The sequence below is a fragment of the Physella acuta genome, unplaced genomic scaffold (assembly GCF_028476545.2).
Source record: "Physella acuta isolate Inbredline_101_S28 unplaced genomic scaffold, ASM2847654v3 ptg000369l, whole genome shotgun sequence".
Lineage (NCBI taxonomy): Eukaryota > Metazoa > Mollusca > Gastropoda > Physidae > Physella > Physella acuta.
In genome coordinates, this window is record NW_026731888.1 from 202,786 (window position 1) to 223,818 (window position 21,033).

The following is a 21,033-nucleotide window of genomic DNA, read 5'->3' on the forward strand; positions in this document are numbered from 1 at the left end:
GTGAATGACATCATTAATAAACTGTGGTAGCAATTAAATAAACCGCAGTCCATTGTTTTTATTGTACAGTCTTTATGTAAAATATACAAGGTATTATCATAATGTATTTTTGTATCAGTAAATATTGTTTGTGTATACATTCAGTTAAATGGCATTTTTTGTTACACTGTACTGTATGCCGTAAATAATTCATTGAAAAGACCTCAGACACATTATTGTTTAAAAGTGATGTAAGAAAAAGTATTCCAAATCAAAAGAAACTACTGTAAATGTTTATTCTTAAAGTAACTACTTCAGTCAGATGTCATGAAATTCAGTTCAGTGTGTGATGCAGTTTGTTACCTTATCTGATGGATTTCTAGACTTGGTGTCTGGGGAATTTTTGCCACCTCATTGTTTGCTTTGGCAAATTATCTGCATTTATTGCTGTTTAGCTTTGTAGTTTGTTTGTCTGGTTTAGTTTATATACATTTAGTTTAACAGCATTATATAAAATTACTTGTAAAAATTCATTGACCAGTATTACAAGATTTTGTTACATAGTGTAGTGTTTTTTTTTAATTAGACAACTAGTAATTAAATTATTTTGTTTAAAAAAAATCACATTTCTGTAGTAAATTATGTTATGAATTACATACTTGGTTATTGGTGTGATATTGAACAAAAAACTGGTTGTGATCAGTTAGTTTGCAGGTGTGGATGGTTTCAGTTGAATGCAGTGGACTGGTACATAATCAGATTCAAGTTTTTTCATGTACATAATGTATATTATACACATGCTGGTTGACCTTATTCATACAATAATAAAAGTAATAAAACAATAGTTTGTTGGTTAGTTGCTCATGTTTGTTGTTGTTCTTCAAAATTTCATTTTAATGTCTACAGTTAGATATTTATTGAAAACAAATGTAACTAACTTTGCAGATTTTTATTAAAAAAACGCACATCATGAGATTATCTTTACGGAAGTCCCAAGCTTGCTGGTCAGGTCTCAACAATTTGAATTGACAACAAATAAAGAAATTAAACAACTGAAAACTTTGTAGGTTATCCAACAACATTTTTACTTCTCTTGTAAAATTTACAAGATCCAATAATGGAAAAAAATACTGCTAGTTGTCTCACAGCTAAAATAAAAACTTTAGTCAATTAGGAAGCCCTACCTCTTCGCAACCATAACTATAATTCTCGAACTAAAACGTTAGTGCCCAAGACAATCTCTAACAAACAATTAGTGAATGGAAGGGAGATTTTAACATCCGTTTCTTTTGTGTGTAATTAAGTATTGTTTCCCATTTGTGGGATAGATGAAGTAGAGTTAATCTGTTTATACCCAGCGACTTTGTTGTCCATCACAGCTGAGGACCCGAACTCAGGGCCAAGCTCTTAGAAAGCTTAACTCATCATTGCTATTATGTCAGTTAAATACTCTGACAACACAACTATACTTGAAAGAATTATTTCTCTAAAATGTGACCTTGAAACTCGAGTATGCACTACTATGCAGCACATGCACATACAATTGACACTTTTACAAGTAAAACAATGAATAGAATACTGTATAAAAATTAAAGGTTAAATTTATTTTTACATGATCTAATTATGTTTGTCAGTGGTTACCGCAATTGCCAAAAACTTAAGCATAAGGAAAACATATAAATTTAATTTTCTTCGCATTTTATTCGTCCCTTAACTAGCTGGGCCATGATATATCAATGTTATAATGTTATGGCCAATTAAAACACAATCATGCAGGGCACGGTGCCATCAGTGTTTCTTCTAGGGGAGGGGGGGAGACTAAAAATATCGGGGGGGGGGGGGTGGGGGCGGACACTGTTAAAAGTATATATTTTCTATATACATTCCATTTATAAAGGGTGGGGGGGGGTAGACTTTCTTCGGGGCGAGGGGGGGGGGCGAAGAGATGCCTGGAAGAAACTCTGGGTGTCATTTGGGAGAAGACGAGGGAGGTAAAGAAATGATTAAATGGGAGACATTAATGAATGGACTGAAATGCTAGCTAGATGCAGAATTTCTAAATGCCACAGAAGCCAAAGAAAAATGGTGAAAATTTATGTTAAGTCTGATGCCTCAAAACACTCCGGGGTTATGGGATTGATAGATGAATGGGTAAAATCTTTTACTAGACTACAGATAGATGAATTGGTAAAACCTTTTACTAGACTACAGATAGATGAATTGGTAAAACCTTTTACTAGACTACAACAATAGTTATCAAATGGGAGACATCGGGTGAAGATTAATTCTAGAGAATTATTTGGATTTGAAACTGTGATAGGTATGCTGTGGTTTTAATTATATTTGGTTATTTCCCCTTGATGATAAAAAGTGAGGTTTCGAAAATCCATTTGGTAAACAGTTTAATTATTTGTAAAATACAGTCATTGTGTACAATCAAACGAAAATAAATAATTGGCAAAGAATCATAATGAATGGTCAAAGAGAAATCACCACTTTTATTTTAAACCCGCCGGTCTATTTTTAAATGGAAATAATCAAAAGTTTAAAAAACGTCTTCACCGTTTACGGTCTAAGCACAACGAAATTAATTGATCAAATATAGTAATTGCAGAGTTGCTTCCCTTCAATAAAGAACCTAGAAGCGTGTTTTAGCCGGCTTTTATATAACCACACGAAAGTACTTAAACCCTGCTAATAAACATGATGTGATGTAAAACTGCAACAATAATTATTTTTAAGTTTTTTAACTAACAACACAAAAACAATTACAATTTTTTTTTAAAGCGTCATGTTTTATGGTCAAAGAGAAATAACCACTTTTATTTTTAAACTGCCGTAGTCTATTTTTAAAGGGAAATAATGGTAAGTTCGAAAAAATTCATCACAGGTTACGGTCTAAGGGAAACGACCAAATAAAATGTTCAAGTATAGTCTTTGCAGAGTCTTTTCCCTTTAATAAAGTATTTAGAAAAACTTTCGAACAGTCTTTTTAATTTAATATAGGTACATAAAAGTACAAAGACCCATTTAACATGAATGTGTTAAAAATGCAAAAGCAAAAAAAAAATACTTTTAGATTTTTAAAAATTTACAGCATAAAACAATCATCCAAAAAGAAATAATTTGAAAATGTGTCACATTTTATGGTCAAAGAGAAATAACCACTTTTATTTTTAAACCGTCGTAGTAAATTTTTAAAGGGAAATAATCGTAAGTTCAAAAAAATTCATCAAAGCTTACGGTCTAAGGGACACGACCAAGCAAAATGGTTAAGTGTAGTCTTTGCAGAGTCGTTTCCCTTCAATAAAAAATAGAAATTTAGAAGCAGGATCTTTTAAAATTTTGAGGCAATGCGTTTAATTTTTTGGAGCCTCACAGTATGTTATACGTTTTTGCCTTAGGGTGTTTTGTTGCAAAATGTTCTTACATGCTTTTCTTGATAGTTATTTTGTAGATGCGACAGGTTAGGTTATTGTTTTTGTTTTCAAATGGTTTGCCTATGATCGTAAGAATAAAAAGAAGCAGAGTAATCTGAGCAATTAGTTACTGCATTCGTGTTTACCACTGGCTGTGCTAATGGTGCGTCTCGTTCAGTTGTTGGCGTTTTCATGATTCTGTTGTGTCTTGGAGTAGGTATTGGGGATTGGAGAATGATTGGCTGTATTGTGATTTACGCTTTGATATAGCTGATTATGGTGCTGGTGTAAGGGTTATCGGTCGAGGCAGTGGCGTCGCTAGGTCTTGTGTCACCCGGTGCGGCACCTCATGGTGTCATTCCCCCCCCCCCCCCCCCCCGAAAAAAAGTATATATATATATATATATATATATATATATATATATATATAAATATATATATATATAGGTCTACATATTGTTGCAATTGGTGTCACCCCACCCATTTTGTCTAATGGTGTCAATTTATATGCATATTATATTAATCCAACTTTTAATTCAAGTGGAAACATCGTTTACATCGTAAAGTATTAGATTTTGGTGTCACCCCCTCCCCGGTCAGTTATTAACACACGTGGATTTCCTCTAACTAATCCTTAATTCAAATGATAAAAAGCATAGTTCTTATATATATTTTGAAACGCAACGCCTCTGGGTCGAGGTAGGTTTATGAGTAAAGTAATTAAAAGTTATGTGGATGTGCTGTATTGACATGCTTGCTTTCTGCCTGTGTTTGCTATTATCATACTATTATCAATCATGTCGATGGATTTTGTCCCTTGTTGGTTTGTCTGTGCAAATGTTCAAAAGCGGTTATTAGTGGGAGGGATGATGACAATTGACAGTTCTTTTTTGTTGTAAAGTTCCCACCATAAATATGGTATCGATTGTTTAGGATTTATCAAAATTAATATATATAATCCATCACATATTATTAATACTTTTTAAAATTGTGACGTGAAAAATTGATATTTATTTTTCTGTTCATGACAACGTATTATAATATTTTTATTTCAACACGTTTATTTGATTTTAGCGAAAACAGACAGCTCTTGGTGCATTTTACTGTGTGCGCGCGCTTGTCTGTACGTTCGCATTTTTCTGTGAGCGAAATTTTCCATTCCGCATTTTTAAGCGTATTTTCCGTTGCGCAGTTGTCAGAAAACCGTGCCAACTTTCCAGACACGATGCAAAAAGTCACAAACCGGACCAGACAGAGCCGGCGTTAGGGGGTGGCGAACGGGGCGGTCGCCATAGGCCCCGCGCTTGAAGGGGCCCCGCGCTTCAGCAATGTCACTGTTATCTGAATTAGTTCGTAAACTTTAAAAAAAATTGTTGCTGAATTCAATTGGGAAAAACTAAATGGTCGAATGCCGACGTTGTTGATTGTTATAACTGAGGCCACGGTTGATTTTGGTGAGTCCCACCTGAACTGGGACAGGCCGTAATTCGATACAAAAATAGTGTCACACCTACCCTTTGTGTAGGGTACGGTCGCCTGGCATTTGACCTGAGCTGACTGGAGATGGCGGTCGAGAATTAGCCCACGATTAAAGAGATACCCTATTGTATGCGGACCGATGAAGACGTCCTTTTAGTGAGCAGACGGGATGTCTATAGTAGACAGTTAGTGACCTGATGAACTCTAGTCCTGACTTTCTTGTTGTAGATGTCGTATAATGTCGTATATGTACAGTGTTTCTTCCAGACTTTTTCTCCGGGGGGGGGGGGGGGGGGGGGGGGGGGAGGGGCGGTAGACTTTCTTTGGGGGGGGGGGGGGGCGGACACTGTTAAAAGTATATATTTACTCTATAAATTATATAAATTTCATTTCGTTTTCGGGGGGGGGGGGGGGGGGCTACTCTATATTTAGGCCTACTTGTCTTGGTATAACAAAATTAACATTCAGTTGCGTGCAGAGGGGTGGGAGGAGGGCGACGAGGAGGGGGGGGGGGCTTAGGATCTATATCAGGCGGCATTAAACAGAGTGATTGAGTGATTTATTATTATTTTTTGGCGAAAGTTAAAACTGTTGTTATGTTGTGCAGAGGCGTAGCGACCTTTCCCGGCGCCCAGGGACATACTTTCAATTTGGCGCCCCCTCGGGAGCAAATTTTCGATTTGCACCCCCCCTCGAACTTTTCATTTGCACCCCCCTCAAACTTTTAATTTGACGCCCCCCTAAGGTCGGCGCCCGGGGACATATGTCCCCCCGCCCCCCCCCCCCCCCCTCGCTACGCCTCTGATGTTGTGTCACCTTAAGGATTCACCCCTTCAATAATTAAGACAATAATGATTTTGGTTTTAAAATATTGTATGAATTCTAAACAAATTTTGAAGTCTATACTGTTTTGATACATCAGGCCTAGTTCGCTGTATTGTAAACTTTATTTTCCTAATTATTCGGCACGTGATTAAATTTTCTTAAGTGATTTGGGATGAATTACATAACTGTTAAAAGTGATTATCTTAGCAAAGGAAAAAAAAACTACGAACATTGGGTTAATACATGGAAGAGATAAAAATCTGTTATTATAGTGGAAAGTTTGACATTAGCTTATAAACTCCAAAACATTTGTGTTATTATGTGTACATCACATTATATAGGCCTTTATATATATATATATATATATATATATATATATATATATATATATATATATATATATATATATATATATATATATAATGGAAAGGCCCCGCGCGGATGGTTGGCCCTAGGCCCCGCGTATTCCTAACGCCGGCTCTGGGACCAGAGCACATTTTTAAAATTGTTATTTCATTGTTGTTTGAATGTATGTGTTACATCTTGTTCAGCCTTTTAGTCTCCATAGATACAAAAGCCATAAAATGTGCCCATATTACAGTTTAAAATAATTAGATTATTATAGGCCTACTGAACCGTTTCTCGCGAAGCTGTGTAATCAATTAGCCTACTCCCAGATGAAGCAGTCATATTATACATAGGCCCATATTTTTATTAGTCATGGTCACGTTTTGATTTGTAAGATTATACTACGCTCACACAACACATTCTTAATTGCTTAGTCTATGGGTAGATCTAGTTAAGAGAAAATGGCGTTCTAAAAATGTTTGTGCTCGAATAAAGGGTGTTTGTTGATTGATAGGCTAAATTTCAAATATAGACAAAGTAAGTTATGATATATATATATATATATATATATATATATATATATATATATATATATATATATATATATATATATATATATATATATATATATATATATATGTATATATGTATATACATATTTACTTTATTTGCAATATTATTTACTGGATAACTTCTGTTGTAACTAGATCTATCGATATAGCGGAAACAATTGACTATTTCTACCTGAATGCCTACTATATCTTATGTCCAGCAATGTGTCAATGGTGATGTAAAGTGCGAAAAAGCGAAGCTGTTGTTGTAGGCTTACACGAAGGGTGCGGAAATTGTCATCCATGCGATACTTTTGTCTCGCACACAAATTGGCCGGCTTCATTTTCAATGTGGTAAATTGCCGGAGTTTTCTGTTAAATTTTAACATCACCTGTATTTAAATGAATTTCCGATGATTTTGATCAACCTCTGCTTTCTGCGTCTGCACATTGAACACAATATTGCAGCTTATTTTAAGTTTATTTTTGGTATTGTTTGTAGGTCCCAGAGATAAGTAGCCGCAATGCCGCTTGACATTTTCGGGGGGGGGGGGGGGTCAACATTTTCCGGGGGTGGGGGTGGACACTGGTAAAAGTATATATTTTCTACGCAAATTCCATTTCGTTCGTTCGGGGAAGGGGGGGGGGGGGGTGGGCGGGATTAGACTATCCTCGGGGGGGGGGGGGGCGCTCTGCCTGGAAGAAACTCTGGCCTGGAACATGAGAAGAACAACCTCAGACCAAAAAGCTGGGATTCAGTGATGCCAACAACCAAACACCAGAAAGACCTAGATTTTGTGGTTGAATTCATTTACTACTTACATCGACAACATCATGCCCAGTCCAAGCTAAGCAAACTTAAAACATGCTTAAAGATCAACTGAAAAAATAACCCAGACTGGATCTAGACTATTTTTTTTTTCAAAAACATTTCCTTCACACATCTAAAAATTAGATTCTAATATCAACCAAGAAAAACATTCTAATGCTGCAGGTCTCACATTTTACCATTACCATTTATTCCTTTAAAGAAGCATTCAAAATATATGCCTTCTACTAAAAACCAGATACGTAGGCCTATGCCAACTTTTATTAAGCAGTTATTAAAGAACATCTCTTAGGCATAGATTTATACCTAAATAAGTAAACTGCATCCATAAACTTAGAAAGTATTTAGTAGGCCCAATAGAATTAGAATAATTAGGCCTATACTAATAATACTATAATATAGCTATAGAATATTTAAGGGGTCATCCATAAATGACGTCACGATTTTTTGGGGTGTGGGGAAATTGCGAGACGCGAAAAGCAAAATGGCGAGACGGGAAAATGCGAGAAGGGCGCGAAAACGGTCGGTCACGTGACTTTTTTGTCTCGCATTTTACCACCAGCCGATACTTACGCTGGGTGGTGTTGAAATGCGAAGATTTATGCGAAAAATTTACCGCACCCGATTTTCAGTGGTATTTGGTCTAGACTTCAAAGACGTTTCGTTTACATTGTTAAAACTTCCGATTTTTCCGTCGCTAGACGTACTGATGATTTGTCCTCCCCCCATCTTTTGTGTCGACTTAGAATACCACCTTGTTCGAAACCGACGGAAATACCGCCGACGATAGATCAGCTTCTGTCTTTTGTGTGGAACGCCGAGGCCGCCTGATTTACCGGCTTTGAAGATCACAGTGCCCGAATCCGCTGCCGCCGCAAACATATTTTCTATTGTTGCATAGAAATTTTGTATTATAGCCGCCGCCTACGATTTTTTTCTAGCTTTTTTTACCATATAAATCTAAGCACAAGGAAATGCCGACATCATTTGGATACAACAAAATAAAGTGACGTCACCGATATTATCAGTTGCTCGTGCTATATCGTAAGCTATGGGCCTACTTCAAATATTTTTAAAAACCAAGTTGAACTTATCTGAATTGTTTGGTTTTGGTGGTGGTGTTATTTGGGGTCTTCCATAAATGACGTCACACTCGTAGGGGGGGGGGGGGGGGTCTGTAATTTTATGACGATGTGTGTTGAGGGGGAGGAGGGGGGGGGTTAGATGTGAAGTCACACTATAAAAAAGCAATGTTAGAAAAAGAATTTTAGACGTTTTTTCGCGTTTTAGAAAACTGTTTTAATACATTGTATTAATTGTAATAGGAATTGATTAAAATACTCTATTTTGACCGAAATTAGACAAGATTTTGGGAAAATATCGATGTTTTAAAAAAACTCAACTGCTGGTGACAACAATGAGCAAGACATTGCCAAAATTACAGAAATGATAAAAAATACAAATTATAAAAACCGGAAAACAGATGTTGAGCGTGCGGATGATGATGATGAGAACATGGGTGTCAGTGTTGTTTGTGGGATGAACGAGGAGGTCAACTGTGATGAGAATGTGAATTGTTGTGAATGTGGATTGGAAGAAGTAGCAAAAGAAAAATGTATAAATGGGAGTCTAATGAACTGGGTTGGGTGTACTATGTGTGAAAGATGGTGTCACGAGGTGTGTTTGAGGACTGTTTCAGAAGATTTTGTTTGTAAATTTTGTTTGTAATTAAAATTACTTAATAAAAAAAATAAATTGCACTTTTTAGAATTGTTAATACTTTTACACTTTTTGCAAGTACAAAAATCCATAAATATATGTTGCAAAATATCTCTCCTGCTGACAAGATTATACCAATTCACAATGACACAGCTCACGTTTGTATAAACATGAGCGGGCTAGATTTTTAATTAATGCCGACTGAGACGGGATTTTCCTCTCGCTAACAAGAGCGGGCGATGACAGTAGCACAGCAACGATGTTAGGATTTCTAAATAGATAGATCTAGATATAGATCTATCTATCTACTTAGTATCTAGATAAAAAATAACAACATACAACACTCGTGTTAAAGGGTATGGCTAAATGCTTCTTTATTTTAAAACAAAAAAAATAATTTAAATAAATAAAGATGGAAAAAAAAGAAAAAAACTTTTTTTTCGCAAAAAGTGTCTCGCTATTTACCCTTAATTCCGCAGGTATGTCTCGCATTACCTTCTCGCATTTTCCCGCCTCGCCATTTCGCTTTTCGCGTCTCGCAATTTCCCCACACCCGACTTTTTGGGACGATTTTTACCTCCCCCCCCCTCCCCTCCGTTACACGTCGTCACAAAAAGCCAGACCCCCCCCTAAAATGACGTAACACCTCAACCTACAATCTCCCTCAAAATTGCAGTTGAATTTTTTTAAATCATCGATATTTTTCTAAAATCTTGTCTAAACTATTACAATTTATTAAAACAGTTATCTAAAACGCGAAATAACGTCTAAAATTCGAAATTCGTTTTCTAACATTGCTTTTTTATAATGTAAAAGTGTGACGTCACAACATCTGAACCCCCCCCCCCCCCCTCCCCCTCATCACACATCGTCACAAAATTACGGACCCCCCTCCGAGTGTGACGCCATTTATGGATCACCCCTTTGGCCATACTTCAGTAACAGAGTAGACAAACATATAAACAATATTTTTAAAAATGTAGATTCTATAGTCTATTAGTCTACAGTCCGTCCTCTGACAGCCACCGAGTAAATTTTGGGGTTGTTGCCTTGTTTTTGGTTTCTGTCGAGAAATGGAAAATCCAGAATGGGATGGATAAAAAAAAATTGTTGATTTCGCAGAATCGAACTAGATCTAGGCCTAATGCTTGAGTCTGTTTTATGCCAGAAAAAATTTGCCATTTTTCGCTTTCAAAAGATTATTAATTTTTTAAATGTAGGCCTACTACTTGACCTAAATAATTTTTATTCATAAATATGTGACAATAAATTGCGCACCAACACACATATTACCAATTTTCCAAGGCATCTGGATTTCTAGACCTGGATTTTTAGATTCTAGATCTATATCTAGATTGATCTACCAGACTCTAAGACTTAGTAGATCTACTATCCTATGGCCTACTATTCACTACTACTAAATCAGCAATCTAGATCTAACTACTGAGCAAGTTATAAAAAGTAAACTCTTTTAATCTAGATTTCTAGATCTAGACTAGATCTTTTAATTGAATTGCGGTTATATTATAATTAGGCTAGAATCTTTATAGGGCGACATTTTTTCTTTATTCCCATTGATTTTATTTAGTAAGAATCTCCTGAGCGGAAACTTTATGTGACATGTCAACAATGACACAAAATGATAAATGAAGTGTAAAGTAAAGATTACAGTAAACACAACACTTCAATTGGTAATCTATCGTTTTAGCGTAATCAATTCGGCTGCGGGAGAGGTAGCTGATGAATATATTTGTTTAAATAAGTTTATTTAAGTCAAATTTTACAAAATATCACAGATAATTGATTTAAAATAACAAACAGTGACCAAAACAATTTAAATAACATGAAACTAACTTTAAACTAGGTGTTTGAGATAAATATTAGTAGAAAAAAAACAGCGGCCATCTTTCCAAATAAAATTTAGAGTAGTTTCCCTGGATAAAAATGTCTATTCGTATGTATATTGTGTTGACTTTGCTGTTTAATATACATACCTGTCTTGTTTAATATAAGTAAGACAGAGGGCCGTCTTCTTATCTTTAATTTCATTTTCAAGTGAAATGAAGGCTATGTATGTTGTATGTACATCCAAGATCTCAAAAAATTTTGGGAGGTCCAACATTTACTAAACTGTCTAAACCCTTTTGTACTGATTATCATTAGGGGTCGTCCATAAAGGACGTCACAATCGTAGGGGGGAGGGGGGGGGGGGTCGGTAATTTTGCGACGATGTGTGATGACGGGGAGGGGGGGGGTTCAGATGGTGCTACGTCACACTTTTGCTTTATAGATAAGAAATGTTAGAAAACGAATTTTAGACATTATTTAGCTTTTTAAAATACAGTTTTAATAAATTATAATAGGAATTGATTAAAATACTATATTTTGACATATTTCAGACAAGATTTTGGAAAAATATCGATGTTTTAAAAAAAAATCAACTGCAATTTTGAGGGGGGGTGGGGGGGGGTTGTAGGCTGATGTGTGACGTCATTTTAGGGGGGGTCTGACTTTTTGTGACGACGTGTGACGGAGGGGAGGGGGGGAGGTAAAAATCGTATTAAAAAAGCGTGACGTCATTTATGGATGACCCCTTAACTTGTCAATTATTAGGTCGTCCATATTCCTCATAAATGACGTTGGACTCAAAATATGGGACGGTGTAAAATATTTTTTTCAAAACTGATGAAGAATATATTCGTTTTCGTTAGAAATTGTGATTAAGGGTTCGGGTATAGTAGAACTGCGATATGATATTAAATCATCATCTTGCTTTTAGTAACTATTGGGTGAGAGGGAAATTGTCGGGAAAAGTATGACGTCATTTATGGGCGATCCATTTAATTAAGCCTAGTTGTTTATTTTGTCTGTAGACATTAGTCTTAGGCCTACACTTTTTCTGAATTAAGATTATTGTGTTTATTAAAATAGGTTCAAATTTTAATTAGTTACATTTGAATACCACATGGTTTGTTGTTTTTTTTTCTTTGCCTTCTGCTGTCATCAGTTTTTGATTTCTTCAGTAGTCAATGTTTACCCCTCCCCACCATCCATTATTACCACACAAAAAAACACCCACTATATGTGTCATAGCGTAGATATATAGAATTAGACTAGACGAGTAGAGGTTACTAAGGACTGTACGAACTTGACGGTAGACGATTTGGTGCGAGAATATTGTGCGCGTGTTCAATAAAATATGTGTGGCGTGAGTGTGACGTGAGCATGGTGCGACAATGTACCGATGACGTAAGACGCAGCAGTGAAGTTAGTTGGGGGTTAGATATAGTAGAAGACGGATGTATTATTTGATATTGTGAAAATGATCTATAAGTGTGTGTTAATTAAGTTCATGTTATTTCATAAACTAAGTTGTTGACATTGTTAATTAGTGTCTGCGGAACATAAGAGTGATTCCCGTCCTCCTCACGAGCATAATAGTTGCCGTATGAATAGTAGTAGATCAGAATATATTGAGATTATATATAAATCGCCCATCACAATATAGTGATATCCCACTCTAGAAAAAAATAAACTAGATCAACGTATAGTTCGTAGGAAAATTAGAATCTATCACTTATTCGTCTGTTAAAAAAAAAAAGAAATACGTCATTTTTCTCAACCACGCCGTTTCATCCCCCACTAAGCACAACGTCACAAAGTTCGCGGCGCGCGTGACGTCATTTATCATTAGGCTAATGTTTAAGAAAGATACCGCGTAATTAAAAGAAAATCAAAACAGGCCCTAAATCACTATGGCGATGAGACTTTAACGACGTTTAGCCTGACGAATAGATCTAAATAACTTTAGTTCGGTGAATTATATTGGTGTTTAATTTATTACAGTGGCATGATGTTCTCCCTCTACTATACAAATTCACGTGCTTTTAATTTCTGCAACCTGCTGCCCTTAGACGTTCGGCTCTAAAATGCCCGTGACACAGCGGCTTCGGTAAATGCATTTAGGCTCCCGGTCCCACCTATAAACGTCTGTCCATTAAGCTCCACGCAAAACGTTTGATTAATATGTGGACATAAGCGGCGCTAGTGGTGGTGTCAACAGGGGCCAAGCTCAGGTCTTAAAGGTGCTCCGCACTTCATAAAAGACAAAATTGATGTTCAGATATCGTCGGACTCTGGCGTTTTTCCGACGGCCGTACTCCTAATGCACAGTCTTAGAGGCTGTCCACTGCTAACACTATTTTATGTTAAATTCAAGCCTATACTGAGCTGTGGCTTTACATTAGCTCAGTGGCGTAGCGAGGTCGAGTGTCACCCGGTGCGGCACTTAATGGTGTCACCCCCCAGAGGCGACAAACTTTCAATTTTCGATTGGTCCCATTTTACCTGCTAGTCAATACTTGTCGAATATTGTTGACAGGAGCTACTTGGTTTGAGCCTTGTTGTCAGAAGTTATTTCATTTGGAGTCAATATAGTGCGGCCTATTTTCGTCGGTAGGCATTTAGTGGCAGGCCCTTTTTGGCGGGGATGGTGTGCTGAGGTTGTTTAACACCGCTTAGTACAACAGACATGTAATAGTTATGAACAAATGTATGCATGAAAACGAACGCTTTATGTTCCTCATTTTCACTGAGCACAGCTTTATAGAAGATTCCAAAATAGACGTCACGCATCCCCCCGACCACCCTGCGTAAGTTGACGTCACATTAGCATTGCATATGTGACATCGTTTATGGGCAACCCCATATAACTCATTTTGGGTATTTGGTATCAACATTTTGACAACAAAGGTTATTCAAAATGTATATAGGACCTGACATCTACCCTAAATGACATCGCACACTTAAGGGGTGGAGTAACTGGTTTTGAGACGACGTTTTACGCGGGAAGTGGGAGGGGTAAGAAACGTGAAACGTTATGTATTTCGCCTAATACAAAAATGCTGAAAATAACTTTTTCATTAGAATTATGGCTTGACTTTTTAATAGACAGGGCAAAAAGGTAATTTTCGACATTACGACTATTTCGTGACGGCAAAAATGGGGGTGGGGGGGGGGGGGGGTTAAGGTGAAGAGAGGTCAAAAACGGGACGTCATTTGTGATTAAATCACTAATTAAAGGAAAAAAGCATGAAAATATTAAATGAAAATAGGAAACAAACAATAACACAAACAATAAGAATGAACTCAAACTAATATTTAAATAAACATTAGATATGTAGTGGTAGCTCTATAAAAATAGGGAGTATCTTAATGTATAAAAATTGCATCTCATAATAATAATTATAGAACTGATGTTTATTGTCAGTCAATTAAATTGTTTAAAGGGCAGAATTTAAAAAAAAAAAACGCATGCTTTGTATTTAAACACAAGACTAACCTATTTAACAGCAAACATCAATACATTTCCATACAAATAGAAATTAAAGGGAAATGACTCAAAATAATATTTTCTTAAGATGGCCGCTGTTTTTAATAGCAAATTTAGTATCTGTAACATCGTTGTTTAACTTTAATTTCCTGACATTTTTATTGATTTAAACCTTAAATGTGGTTTAATATTCAATTATCTTTAGTATTTTAGAAAAATATGCAAAAATATATCCATATTTAAGCCATATTTATTAGTTACCTTATCCCTACATTACTAGTGACGGCCGAATTGATTACGCTAAAGCGATAGATTACCCCTCAATTAACACTGAGATCTATCACTTAACAATAAGAGTCCTGAGACAAGGTAGCTCAGTAATTTTAACACGTTTCTAATCAACTGCTAAAAAAAACAAAAAAACAAAGCTTGTGTGAGATAAGAACACTGGAGTGTTTGGATTGCCACACACAACCTGTGTAACTGTTTCTCTACTTTCAATACTTTCATTGGACATTACTTTGAATTGCAGTTTTAATAACTCTATAATATTCTCTACTATAGTGAGTAGGCTATAGTATAGTCTATTAAAAAATTATTATTTATTTTTAATAGTGATCTATATTATTACTAATACTGGCCCCTAATATTAGTAATATAATATATATTATATAATAAGTTATAATAAATTATTATTCCAGTACCAAAGTCAGTAAGAGTGAGTAACAGTAAGGCCTATGGTGACATGGTCTTCTTATTCTTAAATTAAAATTTTATATAGAATCTACATGTCTATAGTAGTATTCTAATAGTATAGTATACTATATAATAGGTATATACTACTATTATATATATATATATATATATATATATATATATATATATATATATATATATATATATATATGTATATATATATATATGTATATATATATATATGTATATATATATATATATATATATATATATATATATATATATATATATATATATATATATATATATATATATATATGTATGTATATAATTTTATATATATAGGGCCTATATTATATATATATATATATATATATATATATATATATATATATATATATATATATATATATATATATGTATGTATATATATATAGGCCTATATATGGTAAATAACCTAAACCCCTATATATAAAATATATATTTGTATATATAATATACATATATACTGAGTAATATATATGTATCTTATGGGGCCTATCTATAATATAAGTGGCCAGGTAGTGTATCATTCTGTCATAGGTGTATCAGCTTTGTCTTGGCTGGGGTGGTGCGAGTCGAGCATTAATTGCATGCACCGGGAAGGCTTTTCAGGGGCGCGGAAGCCTGGGAAAACATGTTTGTTGGTGGTTTAAATTCCACCACAGATTGGGGAGAATGGAGAATTGGCGGACATATATATATATATATATATATATATATATATATATATATATAACTTCCCAAAGTTTACAGATTTTAACTCAGACATTTCATATCTTTAACTTATTAATATTATTAGTCAACCCAAGGTTACAGTACAGGGGAATGGCTTGTGTAAACAAAGTTATGAGGTTTTATCATGGAAAAAAAGTAAGTGTTTGTTTTGAGTAAAAAGTCACCTATAGTCATCAGTTTCTTTATTGTAATTTGTCAATAGCTCATACTTTATGTAGGAAAAGTCTTATTAATGTCTGTAAAGCTTGTAAGTGTATAGTTCTCTATTTTTCTGTCTTAAAAAATTAGTGCTTGATAATAATAGGAAAAATAATAAATTGGATTGCAGGTTATTTTATCCATGTGCAAATACTGGCACGGCCATTCATCAGTAAGAATACAAAAACAGTTAAGCACTTCATCAGTGACTCATCAGTTTGATATTTCTGGTATTTTCCCACCAATTCCTACCCCTTTTAATGAAGATGAGACTATTAACTTTGATAAACTAGAGTTCAATATGAAGATATGGAATAAAATGCCTTTTAAAGGTTGGTGATATATATATATATATATATATATATATATATATATATATATATATATATATATATATATATATATATATATATATATATATATATATATATATATATATATATATATATATATATATATATATATATATATATATATATATATATATATATATATATATATATATATATATATATATATTTTGATTAATCCTACTATAAGTATAAGGCAATAGATATTTTTTTCTCATGTTTTTAAAAAAAAATCAGTATTGACTATTATAATCCTATTAAACTTGTAATTATTTTCCAGGATATGTTGTACAAGGATCTAATGGTGAGTTCTGCTTCCTAAATTGGGATGAGCGTGAGATGATGGTAAAAGACACAAAGAGTCTAGCTGCTCCAGGGAAATTGATCATTGCTGGATCTGGATGTGAATGTAAAAATATTTCTTTACTTTCAACAATTAGATCTAAATAGTTTTTGCCCTTAAAATTCAAATGTGATCTTCTATAGGAATGTGCACTCACAAAAATGCTGAAATTCAAGATTCTAAAAGCAATTTTATTGTAATATTTTTATCATTTCTGCAAATATCAGAAATATGCAATGCTATAAATAGTTTATTAGCATATATATATGCAATAACTGTTTATATTTTTAAATTTGTATAGCCACAAGGGATACAATTCTTTTATCCAAGAAAATGGCTGAAGCAGGAGCAGATGCTGTCCTGGTTGTCAACCCATTTTACTTTAAAGCCAGCATGACAGCAGATGCACTGACAAGACATTTTACAAAAGTTAGTCACAATTAAAGATAATTATAATTATTCTAAAAATGACTGACCAATATTTAGTGATTAAATTAAAGTCAATGCCACTTTTCCAGGATGTCTTGGAATTCCATATTTAAAACCATGCTTCCATTGTTTTCTTTTTTAAATATAGAACACACATTTTTCTATTTTTTTTTTAGTTTCTTCTAGTTTTGCAAAAGTAAAGTCCTGGTGGTAAATTGTTTCTAGAAATATACATTCATTATAAGTCAACATACCTATGATAGAAATAGTCTTATATTTATATCCATGACAATATTTCAAAGTTCAATTAATAACTTTAAAATATTTTATCAAATAGCTTGTTACTGCATAACAGTTAAAATAATTTATAATGATGTATGGTCGTAAATAAAATTGTATTATCCGTAGGTAGCTGATCAGGTGCCTGTACCTGTTATCCTATATAACTTGCCCAGTAACACTGGGATGGACATTCCACCGGAAGTTGTGATTAAACTTGCCCAACATCCAAATATCATTGGAATGAAAGACAGTGGTGGTGATGTATGCAACCTTTTTTGACCAAAATTACTTCATTTAATTGTTGAATCATAATTTTATTTTAACTTGAATCAAAACATTTGGATCTAAATGTGGTTTATTTGTACAGATCACTCGTATTGCATCTATTGTCTATGAAACATCTTCATTTGATTTTCAAATTTTGGCTGGTTCTGCTGGTTTTCTTCTTGCAGCTCATAATGTTGGTAAGTTATTGAGTTCAATTTTTTTACAACTGTTTTACCTATTCCTCTGTCTAAAACAAAGTTGGAAAAAGAATAGGAAATAGAAAAAGGTTGATGCTTTAATAAAATATGTCTGTATATTTTAGATTTTTCTATCTGTTGATATTCATAACAGCTAATTTAAATTTGAAAAAAAATTTTTTTTGCAATAATTTGAATCATGGACTTAATTTTTGCTCACTAGGTTGTGTGGGAGGAATCTGTGGTATAGCTAACGTGCTAGGTAACGAAGTTTGTGAATTGCTTAAATTAGCTCAGGCTGGTGACTTAAAGTCAGCAATGGACTTACAGTTAAGACTTGTCATCCCAAACAGCTATGTGAGTACTAGACAATTTTAATAAGCTACAAAAATTGCTTTTATTTTTTTTAGCTTGACATGATTGTCTTTCTAATGCAAGGAAAAAATATAATTAATATTTTTATAGGTGGAAAATTATTTTTTTTTAATGCTGCTAACATAATACAACAAAGCTAAAAATTTGGAAATGATTTTCTGCTTTATTTCAATTAAGTATTACATGTTATGCCCCATAAAGCCAGTTTTCTGCTTTTCTGTCTGGATTTGCTTTTGGAATTTTCTCTCCTAGATGGGTTGCGGGTTGCTGTTCCCACCTATTTAGACGCATCTGGCCAGGGTCAGAATTGAGAACCCTGAATCTGATAGTAACATGTTAAACCATGTTTTCACACAAAACTTTTTTTTTTTTATTTAGGTGACTCGACGACTGGGTGTTCCTGGACTAAAGAAAGCAATGGAGTGGTTTGGATACTATGGAGGACCAACGAGGTCACCCCTCACCCCTCTTAAGCTAGAAGAGGAACAAGCTTTGAAAAAAGCTTTTAAAAAATCATTGTTTTTATAAACAGATATTTATATTTTAAGCTGTTTAAAAATAGAAAAGGAAAGTAAAATCATTGAGGTTAAATTAGAAAAAAATCATCTATTACTAAATATTTTAGGAAATGGGCATAAACCAGGGATGTTTTTTGTAAATCAGTAGCAAGTTTCAATTTTTAACATAATTTTGATTTTTAGAAAAGCAGAACTTTTCATCAAGTTGCTACTGTAATATAAACTGTTTTGCATTTTTGAACATTCCTTATAAAAAGTCATTTAAAACTTTTAAATATAGATAGGTCTATATTTTCCAGAATTTGTTTTGATTAAAAACATTCAATATATAAGGAAAAAAAAATTCTGTAATTTTTTTTTATAATAACTTAATCAGATGTTTTAAATTTTTATATTGCATATTTAGAATTTGAAATATTCTTTTGTTTGTAAACAGAATTTTTTATTTCTAAATATTTATATCTTTGTGGTTAACCTGTGAATAGCCAAAACCGGTTGATAATTTAAAGCCTAATGAGTTCTTTAGGCTATTAACAGATCTACGTCTGTTCATGAATCCCTGTTTAACCTACACATCTCAACATTTTAAATAGTCTAATTTTTTTGTTGCAATAATTTTAAAATTTACATATGCTGTTTTTTTGTTCAAGCTTTTTGCTATCTTTTTAACATGGATGGGGTTCTGGCCTAATGCATTATGTGTAGGGTGTCTGATCTAATAGAACATGTTGAAGTTTCTGGACTGTTTTTTGTAAAATACATATTTGATGTTCTTTTTTTAAGAAGTACCCAATTGGGTGGCATCCACCCATTACAAGAAATTTGTGCTCTTAGCTTATTATTTGGTCTAGTCTATTGGGCCTTAGTATATGCATTTTCATTAACTGTAATTTTATAGGTCAGTCACTGGCCATTAGAAAAGCAGTCTTTATTGTAAATATGTTGTGGGTGAGCAGCACTGGGTGATATATTAGAATAAAAATCTAAAATGTGAACAATGACATGAACATTATCCTTCAGCATATGAGTTTAAATAACTGATAAGTCATGAAGCTGAACTGGAAAGTCAAGCTGCAATATTCTGACTGGATTGGGTCTATTATGAGTGGAACTGTTGAATCATTTATAGACAGTGGCCTTTGGTGAGTGATTTAATAAATGGATTCATGCTACTATGATGTATGTATTGTAGAGTTCTAATTATACAAAATATAATTCAACATTTCTATACTTTTGTTGGTTCTGTATATAGCTTCTACATATTTATTCTGCATTACAAAAGATATATAAGTATTTAAATCTTTGTGCCTTTTGAAAGGTTTACATAAATACATTATCTTTATTTTTGCAATGTTGATAAAGGTTTAAATACATTGTTTAATAAAAAATGAAGTACAACATAATTTTTTTATGTTTTCATTTCATCATAATTTACTTAGCTGGTTTAAATATTTGATAAGTCAACATCTGATTATATTTTTATAGTATGCTGAAAAGATGAAAAAATAGTTTTTCATATTCATACAAAAAAAATACTAGGAAAGCAGTAATACTTTTTTAAAATCACTTTATTTTACAGCATTATGGAAATAATTATATTTTTTTTTAACAAGATAACAGGTTTTTTAAAAATGAGGAACTCTGCAAGTTTAACTAAAATAATTGGTAACTGCAGTGAGGTTAATTTAATTACTAACAAAACAGATACTGTTAGTTACCTCACAAGGTAAAGACTTTAACTTGTGAGGTAACTAACACTATGTTTTATTAATAATGCAAGTTTAACTTTACCATCAAAAGTAATTTATTTGTTCATGTTAATAAAGAAAAAGCAATCAATACAATGAATTAACCTTTTGAACAACTAAAAAGAAATGGCTTTTCATTACAAAAGCTGGAGCACTTTAAAATTATTTTCATTTTTAATATGCAAAAAGGTTTTCTAACCTGTGGTTTAAATGGAAAGGGTAAGGTTAAATAATTCATAGTGGATATTACATTTAAAGTAAGGATGACATTTTATGTGTTTGACAAGTAAACAAAAAAAAATGGTTATTATTTTACCAAAGGGTGGTGTACTTGCAAGGCCAGTTAACATATAAATTCATGGTCCAACAGAC

The 21,033-nt window shown here is 33.5% G+C and overlaps 1 protein-coding gene across 10 annotated transcripts; it reads left to right on the top strand.

The window, feature by feature from the left end:
• Positions 1 to 6,470: 6,470 nt before the first annotated feature.
• Positions 6,471 to 20,314, top strand: LOC131941675 (4-hydroxy-2-oxoglutarate aldolase, mitochondrial). Of its 10 annotated transcripts, none has more exons than XM_059301080.1 (10): positions 10,390 to 10,505; positions 10,645 to 10,667; positions 16,019 to 16,089; positions 16,283 to 16,484; positions 16,783 to 16,911; positions 17,147 to 17,274; positions 17,683 to 17,817; positions 17,924 to 18,020; positions 18,244 to 18,377; positions 18,774 to 20,314. In XM_059301080.1, the coding sequence occupies exons 3-10, from the start codon at positions 16,045 to 16,047 to the stop codon at positions 18,921 to 18,923; spliced, it is 1,020 nt and encodes a 339-aa protein (XP_059157063.1). In that variant the 5' UTR covers positions 10,390 to 10,505; positions 10,645 to 10,667; positions 16,019 to 16,044; the 3' UTR covers positions 18,924 to 20,314. The 10 variants fall into 10 exon arrangements, with proteins under 10 accessions (XP_059157060.1, XP_059157068.1, XP_059157065.1 ...); XM_059301076.1 differs by lacking the exons at positions 10,390 to 10,505; positions 10,645 to 10,667 and adding exons at positions 10,742 to 10,833; positions 14,802 to 14,850; XM_059301084.1 differs by lacking the exons at positions 10,390 to 10,505; positions 10,645 to 10,667 and adding exons at positions 10,742 to 10,833; positions 14,802 to 14,850 and having other exon boundaries at positions 16,029 to 16,089.
• Positions 20,315 to 21,033: the final 719 nt, after the last annotated feature.